Source organism: Lytechinus variegatus, chromosome 1 (genome assembly GCF_018143015.1).
Source record: "Lytechinus variegatus isolate NC3 chromosome 1, Lvar_3.0, whole genome shotgun sequence".
In the NCBI taxonomy this organism is placed as follows: domain Eukaryota; kingdom Metazoa; phylum Echinodermata; class Echinoidea; order Temnopleuroida; family Toxopneustidae; genus Lytechinus; species Lytechinus variegatus.
In genome coordinates, this window is record NC_054740.1 from 67,199,136 (window position 1) to 67,222,990 (window position 23,855).

Below are 23,855 nucleotides of genomic sequence, written 5' to 3' on the forward strand. Positions count from 1 at the left end.
CCTAACTTTCTTTATACTCCTTTATTTTATGTCCGGTTTCTCTTCTCAAAATTACTAGTATATACATCTATATAGCTTCATATTCCCCCTTTACAATAATTACCCTTGATAATTTTCTTTTATTGGTGACGGAATTAATGGGGTTCCTGTGTCAATGGGAGTAGAATTTTGCGGCGCACATTATAAAGGGTATCATTCGATTAAACAATCTTGGGTTGATCCCGCCCGCGGATCGCTGTTCACGGATGAGCTTTTCCCATTGTGCATTTATGACCATTTTACGTCGAAATTCAGAGAAGAGTCTCTTACAGCATACCGGGTAAATATCATTCACAAATGAATGCAGTTTTTCACAAATAAACGCGGAATTGTTTGTCGCCTCACTTGTGTGTATTGTGTCTGCATGGGTTACTAGTAGTATATCAGTACATGACTGACACAAGGAAAGAGGAATTTGGAGCCATTCGTCAAAGGAATTTAATCATATATAGGCTGATTATCAATTCATAGTTCTAAAGCGATAGGCCTACTATGCTACTGGCCTAATAAGTGGTGAGAGAGCGAAAATGTATGATCATTCCGACATGGATTTAAATTAAACTTTTCGATTCGTGCTGAAATGATATACCCGGTTCGCCGCATTGGAATCTTATGTTGCATCTTCAGTTACCCAGCGTTTACCCATCGTTTACCGTCAAGTACTGTGATCTAAAGCCACTTTGTTTGTAAGTATACTATTGCCCGCAAAAAGCGGTATATATTTTTTAATATATATATCGGCCTGTATCGATTTTATTATGCATTTGGTAGTACAAAACGCATCTCAGTTACATAATAACCATCAATATGAATAACAGATTACAAAAATAAAAGAAAAATACAGTATCTATGATCGAATGCGATTATTCTGCCTTTAAAGTAAATTTACTTGCTACTAGGCCTATATGTTTCCATGGTAATTGGAATGCCGAGTATAACATACTAATATTCAATGAACGTTGAATTAAATGTCTACCTTGCTAAATGGGTGGTAGTATTGATCCAATTAATATTGAATTTTGCCGCTCAGGCGAAATTCAGCAAGTCGTTTTAGAAAATCGATCCTCGGGTGTATATACACGGAGGTTTGGGAGCATTATGTTTATACATTGCACAATGCAGCTATATAGGCTTGTGGATGGCGAATTCGATGGCGACTATAAAAAGCGAGCTAGTGCATGTTTTCAAGGAAACTACTGATGTCGTGAGTATGAAACTTCTCCGACTGTATTATTTTTTTATAAACTATGTACACCTAGAATATTGGAATAATTTCATTATTTCAGCATTGTTTTTCACGGGGTATCTTAGCCTTCTATGTATTTTTTTTAAAAAATTTTTTTGCATGCCTGTTATCCCATTGCGGGTTGAATAAATGAATGAATTGAAATGAATGGTTCAAACATGAATAAGTGGTCTGTTTCAATCCTTGGACATGTTAGAGAGAGGCTGTTTGTTTTCATGCCAGTTTCTTGCATTGAAATCGTCTCGCCATCTTTTGTCAGTAAACACAAATATGATTATATGCAAGTTCTCCCCTCGATCCCCTCACTTTCATTATGAATTCGTTCCGCGGCCCCTGTAAATCCAAATTCAGCCAAGATTTGTATAAGTCAACACAGCAAAAACTGTGGTGTTAACCGGTGTACATAGATGACACACCAGTTACTTTAAACCGGTGTTAAATTGGTGGTGTTAGTTTTACATATATAGGTGTTATTAAAACACATATTGTTGTTACATTTACACTCTTTGGTGTTATGTTCAATCTCTAGGGTGTTATTTTAACACCCGTCAGGGTGTGGTCCTCTATTAACACCAATTGGTGTCAGTTTTAACACCACAGTTTTTACAGTGAATGGGTACGGTATGAACAACCTTTTTGGGGTTGTCAGTGCCTTGCGAACAAAATCAAGTTTCTCATTTCCATGGTTTTATCGCATCGTAGTCTCTTTGGTATATCAGTGTCTCATGATCGGGCTTATTGTATATACATGTATATGACCCGTTCGTGTGAAAATCATGTAGTTTATATACACACACTTGGTTTTTTGCACTGCGAGAGTTGAAATGTCAATAACTCCATTTACACGAGTTTTGTTCACACTTGGAAAATACAAACATTGATCTTATTCTAGGCATACACCTACTATCGTTGCCACTCTCCTCAATTTCTTTTCATGATCAAGTACAGGCCTATAGAGAGTTATACAGTTCGTCACAAACTTGAGACAATTCAAGTGACATAACAATCCCTAACGATAAGGATTATTGTTTGTCTGTGGCGATCTGTGCAGGATAATGGGCCTACTCATGCAGTATTCCCTCATTTATCAGGCATGCGACAGAGAAAAGGTCAGTTTGAGGTGTCATCATCGATTGAATCATTGAACCAGTTCAGGCATTTCCAGTAATAGACCTATACTGACAAATAGTTTAAGGTGTTTGTTTTTCTCGGGCATTTCAGACTCTAAATGCATTTTACAGGCTGTTCGCTTCACCCGCTCGCAGCTTTGAGCAACTTGCCCCATACGCCATGCCTGCCCCCTCAGATTTTTTCGCCACATTCCGCTCCCAAGAGCCCCTACTCCCCCTACAAAAACAGCACTTGCTGATAAGGTGCTCCATCCAACGAGAGAGATAAATAAATACAAATATATAGATATCGCATTAAATAACATAATCAAGTATTCATAATTATGTAAACTAAACATCCCTAAAAATGTTTATGTCATTCTATTTATGATGATGTTTTAATGATGTGTAGGAATTCTTTTTGGTTCAACTGATGTAAACATATACTGTATGTACATCAGTGTTGTAGTCAAGGCTCAAACCTCCAAGGCCAAGGCCAAGGCCAAGGCTTTAATACCCAAGGCCAAGGCTTCAATAACCAAGGCTGAGGCCAAGGCATGGAAACCCAAGGCCAAGGCCAAGGCCAAGGCATTTCAATTGTACAATATATGGAACAAAAATTAGACAACAATGCTTAGGCGGCATACATGACACACAGGACCAAATGTATAAAAGGTGTGAGCGAGCAAAATTTTTGACCCTTGTACATTTAAAAGGAAAATAATTTCATGATAGATCATGTAGATTTAGACATAAAATTAAAATAAATATATAGTTACCTTTATACATTTAATTATTGTTCTAGGCGATTCGCATTGCAATAATTATTATTACTAAGGTGATCTGATCCTGGCATGCCCATTCTCAACATATGTCTTTCTCCTCTACCTGGGACAGGGGAGGCAGAATGTTTTTTTTTTTGGGGGGGGGGGGAAGGTCAAAGCCAAAAATGCACTTACAGTATAAGCCAAACTGAGAATTTTGGTGCAAACAGATATTTCCAAAATGAGATTATCAACTATGTGAAGAAGTTGTGTGTTTTGAGGAAATTAAGTTCAGCAAAGCTTTTTTAAGTGATTTCTTATTGATAAGACAGATATTTTGATTTAGGCTTTAATTTCCCGCTATAGAAAGCATAGCGAGCAAGTGGTTTTGAAAAAAAAAATCAATTTTGAAGTTGTAAAACTCGATTTTGGGTCAATTATGGTGCTAATCACTGTTAAAAGGGCATCCTTGCGAGATGTTGTAATAAGATGTATTAAGAAATGAAATTTAAATATTTCGAGCTGTTTTTGTAATCATGAAAAAGGTGTGCATACTAAACAAATTAACGCGAGCACAAAACACAAGCTGAAATTTTTACTGACCAGAGAAGGAAGCTGTTCTGGACTGCATTTAGTGACTCATAAATAGGATACATAACTCACCAATCAAATAATGCGAGCGCAAAGCGCGAGCTCAAAAATTTGTAATATTCCGACCTAAAAAATAGACATTCTATGCATTTTTTTTGTGTAAATTGAATGCGAACCTTACTTAACAATAATTTATGCAAGCACAATCCAAAATTTGTTGATTTTGAAACCTAAAATTTTGCTCTGTATGCCATGCTTGGCCCCTCAAAATTTTTGGCTCATCATGCTATTGATGCCATAGCCCATTTGGAAATGACAAAATTGAAGTTTGTGTTCTAGAGTAAGCTATTTTTAAAGTATGAAAATTGTTGTCAAAATTGCAGTCAGATCTGTCAGAATTATTCCTGTCATAAAATCACTATAATCAGTGGCATACCGTGGGTCACGGCATTGGGGGGCACCAGCAAAAACTTGGAATTGCCTAGTGATTTCGCGCGCCCAGTTGCCAGGTATACTGACCTAATAGAGATATTTTTATAAGGACAGTGCCAATAAACGGACTTGTATCTCACTAGTCAAATAATGCGAGCGCGAAGCGCGAGCTTCAAATTTTTGATATTCAAACCTAAAAAAGGACATTACAATCAATCTTTTGTAATCATGATACGTACCTGTCTCGCTAAATGCGAGCGCAAAGCGTGAACTGAAATTTTTGTAAATATTGACCCCAAACAGGAAGATTTTAAGGACTATATTTTAGGAATCTTATCTATTAAGATTATACACATCTCACCATAGTCATCTAATGGGAGTGCCAATAAGCGCTTGCTGATTTTGTTAGAATTACATCTAAACATGCACATAAAGCACTTGTAATCATGATTAACATACCCATTTCACTAATCAAATCTTGCGAGCGCGAAGCGCGAGCTGAAAATTTAGGAAATTCAGACCTGAAGAGGGGCATTTTAAGGCTTGTTTGTAGGAATTCAAGAAGACCTTACGTAGTTCACTAACCAAATGATGCGAGCGCGAAGCGCGAGCTGAAAATTTTTGATATTCAGATCAGAAAACAGAAAAAGGGACATTTTAAGGACTCATTCTAGGAATTGATGGAGAGCAGACATCTTTCACCAATCCACTACTGCGAACGTAAGCACGGACAGGAAATGTTTTATATTAAGACCTTGAAATGGGACAATCACTTAAAAGTATTCATGAAAAAGAAGCATACTATTGTACATGTAAAATAATAACTCGAAGTGCGAGGAAATATATTTGGTAGTTTGGTGTATATTGACTTGAAAACAGGTTTTAGTAGAACAGGATTATATATATCGGTAAACAGACAATGGGAGCACCAGGAACAATGAAGACATATGCCCTGAGCAAATTATGTTTCATTTATATGAAAATGTTTCTTATGTAATGTAACATAACATAATTATAACATTATAATGAACATTAATGTCTTCTTTCCCCACTACGTTTCTCTTCCTTTCTCCCTCTTTTCCTCCTTTTTTTTAGTCAGCCGATTGGGGGGGGGGGGGCACGTGCCCCCATGCCCCCCCTGTAGTTACGCCACTGACTATAATCCTAATCATAATTATTATCATTATTATTGATATTGTCATTATCCTTATTAGTCATGATTACATATTAATTTTCATCACTTCTCTTTGTTACATAATTATGTGATGATAATTGCAATTGATGGCACTGCTAAGTACACTTACTGCTTCTGCTGCTGCTACTGCTGACTGGTAGTATTTAGTGTCATTAGATATACAGAACAATTGAACATTTATAATTACTTATATAAAACAAATGAATGTACATAATACAAAATGCCTTGAAAAAGCCTTGAAAATGCCTTGAAAATGCCTTGAAATTTCAAGGCTCAAAATCCTCAAGGCCAAGGCCAAGGCCCTCTCAAGGCCAAGGCTTAAATGTTCAAGGCCAAGGCTTTGAAAAAATAGGCCTTAAGGCGCCTTAAGGCCAAGGCCGAGCATCAAGGCACTACAACACTGTATGTACATTATATTATTCAATACTTCTCCGAAATTATTAAAAGCAATCTAAAAACTAAATGGTTGGTCACAAAACTTGCATCAATCTCCCTTGTGCAACAGATGGCAGCCACTCTAGCCAGCCAGAGAAGAGAAAATACACCAAACTGCAACTCTGTACCGTACTTTACACGACCCGCCAGCCATACCAAACAAATATCGAAAACAGAATCATTCTGTATGTGCTGAATGTATGAACCAATAACCCGAATCAGGTTGGCTTTTTGTGTATGGTGGGGGGGGGGTGCTTATGCAAACGTTGCCTCTAAATCATTATTCACTACAAAAAGCAATATTCATCTTTCCCTCCAAACACAAATCGTTTAGAATGAATCATGTTTAGTGGATTTGTGTAAAACGTCCAATATACACAGAAAGTCGTTGAATAAAATGTCGATATTCTAGCTCTACAAAAAACTATTTATAGACGTCTTACTGGCAAAGGCTGCTGTATAGGAACCTGGTCTCCTTTTTAGAGCAGACATGGACCCGATCTGGTGCAGATAAAAAGCGGGACCCACCCTACCTTTTTTTTTTTTAGCTCAAGCCGAGCCGCACTTAGTTTTAGTTTTGGGAAAATAGCCCTACTGTTTTTGTTTATTTCAAATGTGTCTGAAGCACCAAAATCTTTATTTTCTGAATGGAAGAAGGAAAACGGACCTTAAAAAAATCCCTGCAGTGATTGACATGATTTTAATGAGTTGACACCAGATGGCATGGTGAGCTTCGGAATTTGTCAACACTTAACTTTATGTGTGGGGGCGGATCGGAGGTGTTAGGAGTAAATTGCCCCGCTGGTTTTTCTTGCGTTAGTGAGAGCCATGTTTGGTTGTCATTGGAATAGACAAAATAATAAACCCATTTATCAATTCAAACGACATTGAATTACTAAAATTCTAGTGCATAAAATTGGAATATGATCATATAGGCCTATTCTATGATTTGTTGGTGTCGTGACAGTGAAGTCGTGTTTTCATTAGGTCTGATCTAAATGGGCGTTCGCCTGACTTTTTTTTTTGCTTGTCAAATTATTTGAGTCCATCACAAAATTTCAGGTGGACCCCCCTAAAAATGTTTCTGGTCCCCCCTAAAAATCTTGGTCGATAATCTTTTTTTTGCTTGTCAAATTATTTTTGACCTGTGTCCATCACAAAATTTCAGGTGCAACCCCCTAATTTTTTTGGCTTCCGCCGCCAATGAACAGGAGACATGCGTCTGCGTCTTTCAGTCCATATTTACAAGAGGTGTTTTCCCTCCTAAACCTGAAGGACTATGCCCCTAATAAATGTTTTCTGCAGGTCACATCAGGCTCAGTAATAAGTTTGCTATATACGGTCACACCAAACAACTGATGTTATGCCACTGGAATAACGCAATGGTTTTTGTTGGTATGAAGTCGCATTCGCCAGTGTGACCGTGGCATCAATTAGTCTGCAGGCACAGACCCTCATTGGAACTTTGATCAACAAGTGTGCCTCCACGCAAAGACTAGCACATATACAAAACTTGCTGCGAGGAGCCTTCAGTACACAAGGCATGAGTAGGCTGCACATTCAGACCCTTAACTCGAGCGAAGGGTTTGCCCAGCAGACTATAGGCATCAATAACCATACTGCCGACGTCTGCCGTACTTTGGCAAAAGGAAGCAAGTTACAAAATTATCATTTGTTGTAAAAGAGCAATGTGTTCGTCATTTACAATGGCATCAATGTAATTTAACAGCATATTTCCTTCAATATCTTTCCATAGGACGATCATTTCTTCCCCAAATTTAGCCTGCACGTGCAACATACAAAGGATATTTAAGAAACAACAATAACTCAAATTTGACTTATGTGCCAATTGCTTCCTTTTGCCAAAGTTGGGCAGCATACACCTTTAATGCTTTTACGTCATCAAGTTATAACGGTATCCGCCACGTTTTTTTTCTTATCACAATCTCAGCAATTCTGAGAAGAAAGAAGAAGAAGTGATAATGGAAAATAGGATAACCTTTTAGAAAAAAAAATGTTCATAACCTATTGTATGTATTTCTTTTTTATTTCAATCAAACCATATTGCTGTAGGGGTGGATTACAAAACACAAGTAGTGACGAAAGTAGATAATATTCTTTCCGATCAGCTTTCTGAGCCATTTCGTAATTACAATTTGCATATGAGCTGGTGAATGTCTGTGATTGGCCGTAGACCTGATGAGATGAGCATGATTGTTCATACGTCATTTCAAAATATGCCTGTTATTTTATTTAAAGAATAACAACAAACTGTTCGGTCTTGTTTGATATTTGGCAACCTGTCAAATGATAGTCAATTAGTTGAAAGTGGAAAATGCATACACAGAAGTTTTCCCGTTTGTATATTGGTAAACCAGGCAAGCGTACATAAAATGTCATCTGTTAAAGAATATTAAACAGCAATTAATTAGAACCTATATATATCGGACTGAAAAAGGAAAATTCATTTGCGAAAACATGTTCAAGAGCTAATCACAAAATTGCTTTGCAGAGAGGCCATCCCCCCTCCCCCTCCCTAATAATCCACACTAGAATCACAATACAACTTGCTGTGTCTGTTGTCAGGTTTCTTTCTTTTCAGTTTCTGGAATACTTCGTACCCTTTGTATTAGGATTCACCACCCGCCAAAGAGCATAATGTAAAGGATTGAGAGATTTTGTCTTTTATTATAATCATCTGCAAGATTAGTAGGCCTATAGCTATAGTCTGTCCTTTTTATATCGGATGACAAATCGGCGAGTCTGCTTTTGTTTACGAGCTTTCATCGGTACAGTCGCTCATGACACCCGGACAGGGCATTGGGCTCGTGACCCCGAGGATTTCACAAAACTGTGGTAACCAATATGAATTACCTTTGGACTAAATCTTCAATAATATAATTTAAGTCGAAATTCCTGCCAGAATATGGTGGGTTCGACATATTCACAAACCAAATATTGGCATAAACATACTTTTCTGAGCTAACTGCATGGCTTGCAGATTCTATCAGAATATTGCGTATCATCCAAGCGCAACTTTCATAATCTTACTGACTTTTAGGACCCATTTCGGGATTGCGAACAGTTGTTAAATGTCAAGAAATAGAAGTTTTATTGCTATACTGAGGCTTTTATTACGTTGCTGCCGTTTGAGATTTTTAAAACTCTTATGAAAAATAATCCTGGTCACTTTCACCAAGATTGTACAGGTAGTGTGTAAAGATTTATCCTTTAGTTTTACTAAATACATCATGTGAAATAGACCGCGAATTTTCGCAAGATAAAAACTAACTTTCACTAGAATCCTAGTATTTTTAAGTTGATTTAGAATATAAGCATTGTTTATGTCTTGGCCTATATTCATGATCGTCATTTCCCAACCAAAAAAGATTTGTAGAGACAGTATTTTTACGTAACCTTCTGTCTGCTGGTTGATCAGGGTTAAATAAATTTGGAATTAAAGATGACAAAGAGTAGGTCCAAAGGTTTGCCAGGTTCTATTTTGATTTGGATATAGATCCAATATTTGTTTCATGTAAAGAAGAATATAGCGCCGAGGAGAAAGCAGTGCTAAGCAAACAGCATGGTCTTTTGTGATTTATTTTTGGAAGGGAAAACAGAATTTTCCTTTCTTTGTAACAGCAGTGATGGTGTCTTTCGATGCATGTTTATATTGATGATTGAGCAAGGTTTATTATTTTTTTCGGGATTGAATTCGGGATGGTCCTGTGGTAGTGTGGTGATATCGCAACTTTGGTGTTTTATGGGGTTCAAAACCATGGAAGACAGGCTTATAAAAAGGTCACTGAACACCAGGTCTATTAAAATATAATGAGATAATCTAAAAGCTGAACATTCCCCCCTCCTCCTATTTTGAATGAATGAATGAATCTTTATTTCGTTTCAAATCCGATAACAAACAACAACAACAACAACAGTAAATCAATATGATACAAGCAAATAGCAAAGAACAAAAAGTAAATATTACAGGATAATATACATAATACATGCACTACTTTTTATGAAATATATCTCCCCTTCTTTCCTCTATTCCCTGGTGCTAACTTCTACGAAATATTCAAGCGATAGTATACCTACATGAATGTACATGCTATATATGCTGACCAACTCAACTTTTCATTTGGCACAATCTCATTCACAGGAAAGATTAATTAGTCTAAGCAACATTCATCACTAGGTCTATCAAGCGATGCAGACAGAACAAACTGTTTTTGTGCCAAAATGTGTAACAATGTTCTGATACTAGCGTGTATTTAGCCTATATAGGAACCCCATGTATATTACGATTTTAATTCATAACTACATCAGATGCATGTCAGTATCCTAAAACGGTATACGATGTGCATGGAGGATATGAAATGAAAATGTCTGTTAGGGAATATCTTACCATGTAATTATGAATTTGAAGGGGTGAGTTAGAGCAGAAAGTTATTAGATTATTTTGCTTATGTATGATTTTGTATTGTTATATCTTATAATGTCTCTATTTTGTGAATGTATTTGACAGCCTCTGGATGATGAATTTTCTTCTGTATGCCTGCATTCAAAATAATCTTGATTCTTAATCATTTAATCTGTTATAAGTTTTGCATTAAGATTTATTTTTATTGGCTGCCTGATCAAAATGCCGGGTCAAAATGTAACATGTTTTTTTTTCTTTATTTGGATATAAAACCTCATTCCAACGCAAACAATGGAATTGAAATTTCAGGATACAATCATTGTCTGTATTGCTTTCTGATATCAAATGTGATATTTGTTTCTTTTCTGCTGTGGGATTATATTTTTAATTTTATTTTGATTTCGATCAATTTTGCAATAATTTGATATATTATTTTTTATTCTATTTCATGTTATTCAACATGAAATAATACATGGCATCATTTGATTTCTAATTGAATTGAATATTCTTTTTTACTTGCATGTGTTCGTGTAGGCCTACTGTGGTGACAATTTTTCTATGAGCATTGAGCAGTAATCGTTCTTGTTACATATCTTGTACAATATTTACTCATCATTTCCTTGTATTTTATGTTTCATTTCAGAATGAAACTAAATTGGTAGCTGTATTACACGAAACAATACCACGCGAAACTTACCAACAACAATGCCAGACGAAATTGATGACGGCATACAAAATCCCGGTTTCGAAGGTGGCGAGTCCCTAGGAGACTCGGCTTCAAAAACTCGACCCGTCGGCGTAGTCAGACCGGTACAAGCCAAGGGTGCCGCGGATGACGACGCGAAGCCGAGTCACGTTGAAGTGGAAGATGCGGATGATTCGTTGACATGCGGATGGGGCCCGCTGAGGCCGAAATGCTTGCAAGTGAGTGTATGAAATGCAAATGGAAAAGTGCACCCTCAGAATTGTTCGACCAACCCTTAAGTTTGTTAAAATGTAAACCGACCAACTGTTGGTTAAAAAATTACAATTCATTGTGAGTGCAACTTTGTTTTAACCAACTGTAGGCAGGTTCATAATTTTAAACAATTTACAGGTTGTTTAAAAAAATCACTGAGAGTGTACGGTTAACATTTCAAATAACCCTTAAAATATGACATTATAAACATGATAAAGGAAGATTTGAATAACGTTATTCATTTTCTAGCTAGGTGAAATATTTGTAATAATTGTATGCGTTATAAAAATACGGATGAGAGACGTTGCTGAAGATCTCATAATATCATCTTTCGATGATTATTGGTGATTTAGCATATCTACACCATTTCTTACAACGAATTTGAATGTACATTTTTCACAAGTAAACATAACAAAAATATATAATATCAGATGACTCAACGCAATCAAGATAATCCAAACATAGCATAAACATGATGATGATCCACAGCATCTATATTCACGCCATATTTCTGTTAAAATATTCATAGGCGCAGGCTCATCTAATTAAGCTAATTATTACATATCTTCTGAAATATATAAGTGAGTTTTAAAAGACAATTTGATGAGTTCAATGTCAATTTCACGGAGTGATGAAGGGAGTGAGTTCCAGAGGCGTAGAGCAATAGATGAAAATGACATTCATTCATCTTAATTAAAGAATAACTTAACCTTCTCTACTCTTCAGTGTAACACATTATTTTGTACATAAAAGATAATGATCCAACTGTCATGGTTGCAATAAATAAATGTATTGAGCAAAAATCATTTCAGTGCTTCAACAGGCCCACTGGATTCCTCGTCTTTATCAGTGTAACACATCATTTTGAATAAAAGATAATGATCCAAATGTCATGGTTGCAATAAATAAATGTATTTAACAAAATTATTTCAGTGCTTCAACAGGCCCGCTGGATTCCTCGTCTTTGTCTCCATCTTCGGGTTCGTCCAAGGGATGACCGTCAACGGACTCGTCTACGTCGTCACCACCACACTCGAACGCCGCTTCAACATCCCCAGCGTCCGATCGGGGTTCATCTCCAGCTGCTACGACTTTGGGACGCTGATCGTCGTCGCCTTCGTTACGTACTTCGGGGAGAAGGCACACAAGCCGGTCTGGATCGGGATAGGAGCGCTGGGTTTCTCCTGCGGTTCTATTCTGTTCAGTGTACCACATTATTTGACCGGGCCGTATCAGTTTGAGGTCAGCTTAGTTCAATTGAAATATATACATTTCCATCAAAATCAGATTGTAAAAGTAATGTTCATGAAAATGATAACTCATTAGAACAGTTCGTGACAAAATACAACAAAAATACAACATAACTTTGAGCAAATGTAAACTCAAACATGTCAAAATGGGAAAAGGGAAGTTATACTATCAACAAGGATGAGTTTGTTAAGATATCTTACCGTATAAGCGTTCTGACAAGATATAATTGGAATCCGTAACGAAATTTGCAACTCATTTGACCGAATGTAATTATAATGATTATAATGATTATTATTATTATTGCTATTTTTACTGTTGTTATTATTATTGTTGCTATTATTCATTATTATTATTATTATTATCATCATTATTATTTATGTTATTATTATTGCTATCATAATCGTTATCATTATCATTCATTATTATCATCATATATTTCAGTCTGTCGACGTTCCAACTTGTGATCTGAATAGTACGATGCCGGGTGGGAGCACGGAACTCGAAACAGGCCTCAGCCGTTATTACATCATCTTCATCATCGCCCAGCTCATTCACGGCATCAGTGCTTCTGGGTTATATACCCTGGGCTATACGTTCCTCGATGAGAATACTCCAGTTAGTAGAGCGTCTATTTATATTGGTAAGAACTTTCATCAACCTTTGCAATTTTAAATATATATATACATGCAGATGAAATAACTTATTTGTGAAACTTGATTTCAATCGCAGCCCCTACTCCCCGCCCCCCCAAAAAAACCTAATCTATACTTCATAAAACTTGTTATAATAACAAATTTGCAATAATAGTTTAAAGCTACTGAAATCCATCAATTTGATAGGCTGGTGGTAAACTTGTTATAGAAATTGTACATTTGCTACTGAACAAGTCTTTGTGAAACAGGTCCCCGATCGGTTGAAAATCAAATTATCAGGCTTTTATCGCTGTCATATGAAAGATTCATCCAAACTTTCTTCATAGTGCAAGTTGCAGATCCGAACCAGATCAGAGGTATGTTGTCACAAAAACAATTCATACTTGAGTCACAACGCGATCTTTGGTTAGTTGAAAATTCCAATTGCGTTTGGTTTGTAGAGATGCGTTTAATTGCAACTAAACTCTTTCTTTAATAGGTCCATCTTACTTTATCAGATTATCATTATTCACTGCTTTGTGTTTTTGTTTTGTTTTGCTTTTTTTTCCTCTGAAATTTAAAATAATTTTTATTGCCTGAAATATCTCATTTGTATTCCCATTCGTTTTTGTTCTGTTATTCAGGTATATTTCAAGCATCTTCATTATTCGGGCCTGCCTGTGGATATCTAATAGGTGGTGTTATACTTGAGGTCTATACTGACCTTGATGTTGACATCTCTCAGTAAGTTCAGATTTGATTCCAGTTATAACTACTATGGACCAAACAACAGGAACAAAGCAACCCCCTAAAAATAGCAAAATGAAATATGAAGGAAAATACATAATCGAAAAGAACCAAATAAATGACACAAATGGAGTATTACAAAACAGATTGAATGGCACATTACAGCTTCCAAGATAAATAGACCTAAAATAAAACAAATGAATAAATGTTGTACGGCAAACTACTACTGAATTTGTTGTGCGTTATCAATACAACTCGTGAAGAATTAAAAGCAAAACAAATTATAGTTGAACAATTTAGCCTTCTTAGACCTATCTTCTATTTCTTTGTTTCTTATTTTCTTTCCGTGACGGAGTCCTGTATATTACAAACGGATATGCTCGAAATTTCGGAAAATTTCCTCTCCACGGGTTTTGTGTTCTTAACTATCTTTCATACTTTTTTTTCGCCCGTATTCAATGTAAGCAGAAAAGGGGCACTGTCTCTTGATAAAATAGCACAATTGCTTAACCGAATTATACTGGAAATAGTAAATAATTTGAGAGAACTATTTTACGCCATCATAGTAGAATCTTATATTTTAATCGATAGACTACAATTGTTTCTAAAAAGAGAAAAGGACAATACAATTACATTTTTTTTGGTTTCAGGTTAGGTATTACTTCAGATAGCCCACTGTGGGTTGGTGCGTGGTGGACTGGCTTTCTTCTGACCGCCGCCATCTCTTTTCTGGTTGCTTTCCCGCTCATGGCATTTCCAAGATCTTTACCAGGTAAAACAAACGCAAAATATTAAATTATTTCTTCTAATTCCAAACAAGATAGAAACAAAATATTGATCACATCAACGATGACATAATTATCATAACAGGATAAAAAACCAATCAATTTGTGGAATAGCCTTCCTGAAGACATAAAAAATGTACCTCTGTCGAAACTTTCAAAAATCTTATAAAAACTTTGCTATTTAACTCTTAGCTCTTTATGCGCCTTGAGCACTCTACAGAGTGGATTTGGCGCTTTACAAGTCTCATTATTATTATTATTAATTCCAGGGAAGTGAAAAATGCCTTCCCCAAAAAACCGTAAACACCCCTTCACTCGTATACAATATCATTATGAAGGATGGCAAAGTTACAATATATTTGTTATACATTGAAGAATTGCTCTTTGAAAATTATGATGTTCGAGCAGAAGATGGTGCGCAACCTTTCTGCACGGTAACACTATTTTTTTTCGTAAAGTCACGTCAATATTACTGGATATTTTATTATCCCATCTTTTACATCATTATTTAAACCGATTTTTACAGATTGCAGTTCTGTCATCATCTGTGAGATATTAATCGCTAGTAATCTACAAATTTATAACAGTTGTGATTTAAATTTATAAACGTTTGACTAATCATATCGTTTCAGTTCGGATTACTGATGATGATTTTGTGCTATCAATATAAGACCTCTTTCTGACGATTTCACATCGCTGATGTTCTTTACATTTAGGGAAGAAGAAAGTTGAACATGCATCACAGGCTCAGAAAGGTTCCGAATTCAAAAGGAGATCCGGTCTCAAGAATGGCGTCAAGGATTTCCCGAAGGCAATCTGGTGCCTCATCAAAAACCTGACGTTTCTTTTTATGAGTTTTGGAGTTATTACCGAGTGGTTCCTTCTAACTAGCTTCGCAACGTTTGGGCCAAAGTACCTGGAAACCCAGTTCAGTATGACGTCCAGTGATGCCGCACTATTAGCTGGTTTGTTAAAGTTCTCATGATTTTAGATTTGACTTGATGTCGATGATGATATAGTGACAACGATGGTGATAATGATAATATGTGATGATAATGATGATGTATGATGATGAAGATGCTAATGGTGGTGAAGAAGAAGAAGATGATGATGATAAAGATGGTGATGATGATGATGATTATGATGGTGATGATCATGATGATGTTGATGACGATGAAGATGATAATAATTACGATGATGATGATGATTATCATAGTGATGATGATAATTAATGACAGAGATGAAGATGATGGTGATGAAGGACGATGATGGAAATAATGACATGATGAAGATGGTGGCTTTGATGAGGAGGAGGAGAAGAAGGAGGAGGAAGGTGACTATTACGACGTTTACTACGACAATGACAATGATGGTGATGATGATAGTGATGATGATGATTAGTAATGGTAGGGATGAGCGTTGTTCTATCTTTATCCAATACATCCCAACCGAAGTGATCATCCGCCATCATAACAATCTTCCTTCCACATTACAGGTTATATCATCATTCCAGCTGGGCTAGCCGGGACTATCATCGGGGGTATCGTAGTTTCCAAACTAAAACTTCATTTTAAGGGTATGGTCATCATGGCTCTGTTGTGTCTCTTCATCTCTGTCCTCACCATTCCATCTTTCTTGGCAAGCTGTGACAACCCTCCGGTGGCCGGTGTCACCGTTCAATACACCAACACGTAAGAAGTAGCATTATCATGTTACAATTTAAAAAAAACAGGAGGTGGTTAAACTGACACCAGTTGGTGCATGGTGTCCCTATAATGAGGACCACACCCTGAGGGTGTTGAAATAGCACCCTAGAGTTTGAACATAACGCTAAAGAATGATACAGTAACACTCATAGGTGTTGGGATGAACACTCATTGGTGTTAAAGTAACACTCCACTCAAAGGTGTTGGGAGTCACAGTCATTGATGTTAAAGTAACGCTCAAACTGTCAAAGGTATTCTGATAAAACTCATGAGTTGTAAATTAACACTGTAAATTTAACAGCGGAGCATGACTAAAGGTCCTCTATCTTGGCTATAATGTGCACTTGTTTAATTTCACATTTTTTTGCCGTGCATCATGCATTTGAAGTTCGAACGGGATATCTTGTTTGTGGAAAGGATTATACAACTTTTCGAAAAACTGGCAGAATATGAAGTTTTTGAAATACATAACGGCACTATTGACATTGCACTCTTTTAATCATAAAATTGACATTAGGGCCCCTTTCTTACAAAGAGTTACGATTGATCCGACCTCGTAAACTATATGGAAATCCGACAATATAAGTCTCCAGGAAATTAGCATGATTAATTCCTTTGCAAACAAAGAACAATGAATTTTCAAGGAAAATATGAATGTATGATTATACATCACATCTAAAAAAATGTAGATGTTGACGATGCTGGCTTTCCATAGTTGTGGTTGATCGGATCAATTCTATGTGAGACGGGGTCCAGTGCTTTTTATTAGATAATGAATCTTCATATAAAACCAATATTATTTCTCTTCATAAAGAAACCATCGTAGATGTGTATTCTCATGACAAAGTTTGTCTTTTCATGGTATATATATATGTATATAAACGATATTATATTCCGCATGCTGGACATAGATGTTATTAATGAAGCAAAGTGGAAATGCATTGTACTTAGTTCCAACTGAGTTTATTTTGAATAAACTCAGTTGGAACTAAGTACAATGCAGTACCACTTTCCCTCATATTCATATAAATGTGGACATAACATACTAATTTTGTCTGTTTCTTGTAAATGTCTCATTCATTGTCACAGTTCGCTGGTCTTCGAAGGTGATGAAGCTGACATTAACTCAGCGTGCAATGCTAATTGTGGATGTGGATCAGCGTTTGACCCAGTTTGCGGTAGCAATGGTATTCTTTATTACACGCCGTGCCATGCCGGCTGTGACGTCATCAATACAACTTCGAGTATCAAGGTAATATTCTATTCTAGACTACTGTTATTTCCAACAACAAAAAGTTACTGATCTGGAGAGAAAGATGAGGTGAAGGAAGCATATTTACCCGAAAATCAATTCAACCTTTTACTGAACATTTATTTCGTGAGAACATAATTACAATGTTTACAAAATCACTTGCGAATAATGCAAATAATTTATCTGCTAAACGAATGTCACTCAACTGAATAAATGAAAAAAAACATTTAAAGACATACATTATCACTCAATTGAAAATATGAATTGTTGTTTTACTGTGCAAAGCTTCTGACAAAGCATTCCAAAGTGTGATGCCAGAAGATAATGAAAAGTTTTTTGTTGGTAAACCATGTCCTTGTTCTTGGTAAATGGAAGTCTGGTAGACCGTGTACCCTTGTTGGGTAAAGATGAATATTGGCATTCTTTGTAAACATAGTGTTGAATACATTTTTGTTACTCATGTTTTTTTTTTGTTAAAGTTGTACAGGAATTATCCACATTTCAATGATAAAGGCTAGATGTCTTAAGAATGGCGTGAATTTAAAATGAAAATCTGTGTAAGCTCGATAACTCGACAATGACAATTACAAATCATGAGTACTTTTTTTTCTAGAGTAGTAAATGTCCATTAAAATGATAATCAGCACAAACCCCACTCCCATTCAATAATACCATAGTTCAATTGCGGGGGGATCAATGTACAATGCAAATGTGATAATATACGGGTCTGGAAGTAAAAATCAAACCTTATTATTTCTATGTTTCCTGAAATCATTTCACATGTATTATCTAAATGATCCTTCCACTAGATGTTATCGTCGTTGATTTCCCTTGAAATCATGTACTTAAAACTCTGAATGTTATCATTTTCAAAACAATGTTACATGGGAGTTCATCTATGATAATGCTAAAAAGCATGAAGTTTTTTTTTTTTTGGGGGGGGGGAGATTAAGGAATAAACTATTGGATTTGATCTATTTTCAGACTTGTATGATGTTATTTCTTTGCTGATTTTGTCAGGTAAATGTTTTGGGTTCTAATGAGATTATAATATATTTGAGTTGTCGGCAAAAAAACACCCGATGATTAAGTATTTGAAGATTTATAGAAATCATAACTGTAAACTAGAAAAAAGAGCGGACACTAGATTAAGCCTTAAGGGACTCCGCATGGATGAATCGATTGATGAATGAGTGAATTAATGAATGGATGGATGAACGAATACAAATTCCGTGGATGTTGTTTATTACAGGAGAGTAAAGTAGAAAGATTTTTCATGCTAAAATGAAATCTTTCTCCTTTTTACAGGCTTACAGTAACTGCTCTTGCATCGAATCCCCGGATGCAGCCAATGGCCTGCCATCATGGGCCGTCTCAGGGAAATGCTCTCAAAACTGTACATACGAAATTTTATTCATCATCATGTTCTTCATACTACTCGCTTTCACACTGATGGCGACAGTACCTGTTACCATGGCAACAATGAGGTAGGTCAAATCCACCTGTTTTAGCGGACCTTCTAGTATCACATTATCATAAGACTTTCAAGAAACTGATCGAATATTCTTACTAAAGGTTTTAGGGATCTTACAAGTTAAGAAACCTTTTCTCTTTCAATTGTCAGATTTTTAAAATATGATTTTACGCTTTGTTTTATTTTTCTTTTAACTAGAAAAATTGTGTAAGCTAAAAAGTAATATTTCATTAACATCGCTGGGTTTGGCTTTATCCTCCGATTAGTTGATATGGATGTGTTTTATTACTCATTTTGTATATTTACTCTTTTGTGTATCTGATTCAGAAAAAAAATTATCGAATGAATAAACAAATTATTTTCAGGACATTTTACGATTTTTTTTTCTTCACAACATGCAGATGTGTATCTCATGATCAAAGGAGCTTTGCCTTAGGATTCCAGTCTGTCTTATTCAGAGCTTTCGGTAAGTCAAGTAAAAGACAACGTGAAAGATAAATTGATAGATATCAGAAGTTCGTCAGAGAAACAGACCTCATGTACAGTATGATCCAATACAAAGGACTCTGGTGGAGACTTTGGTATGAACGTATATACAGGTTTATTATACAGGCCAGCTAGGCAGGTCAATCAACAGGCATGGTATCCATGTTGCGGGAGGTGTATGGAGTGCTTAGATATCCATACTGATATCGTAACATCCCCCTTCTTCTGATAAGATTGAGAATTTCAAATTTCAATGATATTGTTTTCAAACAATACTTTTTGTAGTCTGCAAATTTTGGTAATTTGGCTTGGTTATGATTTATCAGATATAATAATATAGAAATTGTTTGGTTTGTGAGAATATCAATTTGTGATAAACTATATGCATCTTCAATTTTACATAACTTCAATCTTGTGCAAAACTGAAAATAATTTGGATAACCGGATTGATCCTGAAATCAATATTTCCAAACAATTATTGTTTGGTTATAGTGTCTTTTTTGATAATTTCGTAAACACTGTCTTGACATACCAAAAATAATGTACAATGTTTATACATGCATATAATAAACTTAAAACTACACTAATGTCTTCAGTGTTGTCTTCTTTCTTCTCTTTCTCTTCTTTATTTGAGAGTTTAGAGTGTTCATAATGTTCAATCGTCGAACATGAATCTCTCTGGTTTGCTCTTTCGACTTTTCGACTTTGATCGTGATTTGTTTTGTCTTGGTTTACGATCATCAGATACCGTGTCGGATCTTTGGTCATCTGATCTACGATTCTGTTTACGACTACGATCATTTTTCGATTTACGACAGAATTTGGCCCAATGGCCCTTGGTGCCACAGGCACGGCACTCATCGTCATACGCAGGGCACTGACGAGGTTTGTGGAAACGTCCGCAGTTACAACATGCTTTTCGTCCCTGGTTACGCTTGAACGAATCGATATTCTGTTTAGGGTCTAGTGTCTCAAGACATTGTCGGCTCGCAGCGACTGCCTCGTATTTACGACCTTCTACCAAAATTTGTTCGACCTTGTAACCTTTCGGTTGATCTAGCAATGACTTTTGGAATTCGAGACTTGGAGTTGACGCAATCACTAGCTCCATGATTCGCTCATTTAACTCAGCTTCCTCGAAATCGCAATTTTTGGCTTTGTCCCTACACCTGGTTACGAATTCATCGATCGTTTCATCTGGTTTCTGTCTGTACCGCATTAGCTCTAAGCGGTGTATGCGAAAATTGATATTGACCTTTAACTGTGCCTCTAATAGTCTCCATAGCTCTTGCGGTTTTTCTTTATCGGTCTCTGATAGCCCTGATGCATTGATTCGACGCAAGCCTTCATTGCCTATCGCAATTTTGATTTTTATAGCCATTTTTCTCTGATCAGTTATGTCTTGGTCTGCTAGAATCAGCTCCATTCTTTGTCTGAAAAGCTGGAACTCTTCTGGTAGGTCTGTTGCCTCCCAGTTCATTTCTGGATATTTTCCACTACTCATTGTGTATGTTCGCTGTACGTATATTAGGTATTTAAATGAATGAGTGTAGATATTAATGTCTGATTATATCCACGTGTGAACGCTCCTTACAGTCACAGGTCGACTGGTGATGATACCTGTAACGCACTCACAGCCCTGTGTGAATGTCATTAGGTGTTTCATGCAGTGAAAATGCTGGTCACTCCCACTCACTTCTCACACTCCAGATTTACAATTAATATTAGGAAAATATTAATTCATTGTTCACACTCTAGTCCAGAAAATTAAGTAATTTAGGTTTTATCAACTTTTAGTGTATGTTGATCTTATGATGCAGACCTCTGTGCCAGTGATTGAACACAGTTATAACTTATTCAGGCTAAATTTGATTGTTTACAGTTACCGTTAGCATCTCGCTCCTTCTCACAACACTGTGATTTGCTGTGACAGTGCATTGGGTATGCACAGTACGGTACGGTACAGTAGCGATGCGATAGCCGGGGCGAGCGGGCACCCGTTGGGTTAGTAAGTAGGTTATGAAGCATGCGAATTTCGGTAAAAAGACATGCAGTTTACTTCCCAACAATACAGTATCTGGTTACTTGATCCCTGTCATTTCAAAGGCGATCACTGGTTTCAGCTGCCACCATGATCCAATACAAAGGACTCTGGTGGAGACTTTGGTATGAACGTATATACAGGTTTATTATACAGGCCAGCTAGGCAGGTCAATCAACAGGCATGGTATCCATGTTGCGGGAGGTGTATGGAGTGCTTAGATATCCATACTGATATCGTAACACAGTAATCCGACTATTATCTACATATTTTGAATGCTAATTTACATCAATAACTGGGATATACCCATTTGATTTGCTAGTTCATTACAATGAACCTGCGTGCCGAATATAGAGTACACAACTTTTCCTGCGCGCGCGCTGCATCTCCCTACCAACGCACTATCCCAAGATCGTCGCGCAATTTGGCGTCCATTTCCTCTTTTACTTTCGCCTGCGGTCGAGTGCAGTCGCAAGCTAAGTACACTCTCAAAATTGCAATTCTGTTTTCCGTTTGGATACTTTATTGTGCAATTCTTCCCTTATTTCAATCTTATTTTCTCATCTAAGATTGTTGTAGGATTATCACGTCGCGCGGAGCTTCCGTGATATTATTTAACGTTTCTTGTCCCTCTTCGTGAGTTTGTTTTTTAAGATACGTTTCTCAACAGGCGGGTTGTCTTCACCTCTCCGCCCCATAGCTCCGCGCCTTCCTGCTCGGGCGTTGTCTTCGCTCCTTTTTAATTCTTTTAATTCTTTTTATTCACTGACTTCTTCGTTTATACGACTCGTCGTGAATTTAATTGATTTATTTCTCCACAGATAGGTTCTGTAGGACGTCAGGAGCGTCGTATTCCAGCCTCGTTTCAAGTTCTTTGTCTCTTGTTTCGAGTTAGTTGATTGTTCTTTTGTTTCAATCAATCCTTTGCTCTTGTATTTATTAATTGAATTAATTGGTTAATTGATTAATTAATTAATTGATTGATTCTTTTAATTCTTGACTTGCTCCTTTGCCTCGATTCAAGTTCTTTGTCTCTTGTTTCGAGTTAGTTGATTGTTCTTTTGTTTCAATCAATCCTTTGTTCTTGTGTTTATTGATTAATTATTCAATTAATTAGATTTTTCTTTTCTTTCCTTCACAAGAATACTTAGAATTTTTTTTTAGGAAGCCGTCTCCTGTCAGCGTTCGTCGCCTTTGACTCGGCCTTCCTTCTCGGGAAAGCTATCTTTGTTTTTCCCCCTTCCTTTTCAGGTCAGCTACCGGTCTCCGGACTTATAAATTTTTTTTCTTAAACTTCTTGTTTATAAAAAAAAAAAAAAAGAAAGGGAATCTTGTTCCTCTTTTTTCCTTAGCTGATCCTCACCTCAAGAAAAATTATTTTTTCTTTTGAACAGGTGGACACAACAACAAAAAAAAAAAAACTTAGTGTTTTCTTCTTTTTAGATGCTTCCCCCTTCCTTCTTTTCAGAAATTTGGCGGAAGCAGATTCTTGTTGTGATAATCAAATAATTAATTAATTAATTTTTCTAACGGACTTCAGGGACAGTGTCTCATAATAATTCTTTAATTATTACTGTTTCCTTTGTTCTGGGATTTTACCTTGTATCATCCTTGTGAGATCCGTTTTTGATTCTCAAAAGTCCGCTTTTTGAGGTCCTTGTCTTCTGGGTTGGGGTTTGTTACCCCCCCCCCACCCCCTTTGCTTCTCTGTTTTTTTATCTTACTACTAGATCACCCTACGGCAATAATGAGCCTTTCGGACTCTCTTCCTGAAGAGCCTCAGGCGACTGCTGTTTCGGGGCCCGACACCGGGGTCTTATCCCCCACCACAGGTAGTATAGATAGCGAGAACAGAGTCAGAGCCCCGTGGGCTCTCAAAGGGGTGGAACCGTGGACGCGCGTTCACGTGCCCCGCTTAATAAGGGTGGAACCGTGGATTTGCGACCACGTGCCCGCACGGTGATGGCCAAGGCTTCCGTCCCAGAACCTGAACCTTATCGGGGAGCGTCGCACTAGTACAGAAAACGGCGACTCCTCTAGGGCTGTCAGACCCACCGGCCATCGGGTCACCTAAAGTCCGGGGGGAGAGCACGGGTCTCTCCACCCGGCAAAGACTAGGCTCGATGCCGTGTAAGACCCCTCTAGGGAGCGTCGGCAAAGGGCTACCAGCCCCTAGTCGGAAGAGGCACCTGAGTCCGACCATGTCGGACTCTCAATTCAATCTGACGCCATCAGATTCGGCCGACGCCTCCTCTCGCTCGGCTAGCTCTCCCCGTGGGAGAGCTAAGG

The 23,855-nt window shown here is 37.0% G+C and overlaps 1 protein-coding gene across 3 annotated transcripts in view; it reads left to right on the forward strand.

The window, feature by feature from the left end:
• Positions 1-390: 390 nt before the first annotated feature.
• Positions 391-23,855, forward strand: part of LOC121420454 (solute carrier organic anion transporter family member 4A1-like) — a 29,465-nt gene continuing 6,000 nt past the window's right edge. Inside the window, exons 1-11 of one of the 3 annotated variants that reach the window (XM_041615101.1) lie at positions 391-725; positions 10,878-11,158; positions 12,126-12,434; positions 12,885-13,083; positions 13,720-13,819; positions 14,473-14,594; positions 15,324-15,572; positions 16,103-16,298; positions 17,403-17,565; positions 18,874-19,052; positions 19,441-19,505. In XM_041615101.1, the coding sequence (XP_041471035.1) occupies positions 10,940-11,158; positions 12,126-12,434; positions 12,885-13,083; positions 13,720-13,819; positions 14,473-14,594; positions 15,324-15,572; positions 16,103-16,298; positions 17,403-17,565; positions 18,874-19,052; positions 19,441-19,505 (1,801 nt within the window). In that variant the 5' untranslated portion in view covers positions 391-725; positions 10,878-10,939. Of the gene's footprint in view, positions 726-1,003; positions 1,244-10,877; positions 11,159-12,125; positions 12,435-12,884; positions 13,084-13,719; positions 13,820-14,472; positions 14,595-15,323; positions 15,573-16,102; positions 16,299-17,402; positions 17,566-18,873; positions 19,053-19,440; positions 19,506-23,855 lie in introns of those variants that run through there. The other 2 variants (XM_041615108.1, XM_041615113.1) reach the window with 2 other exon arrangements.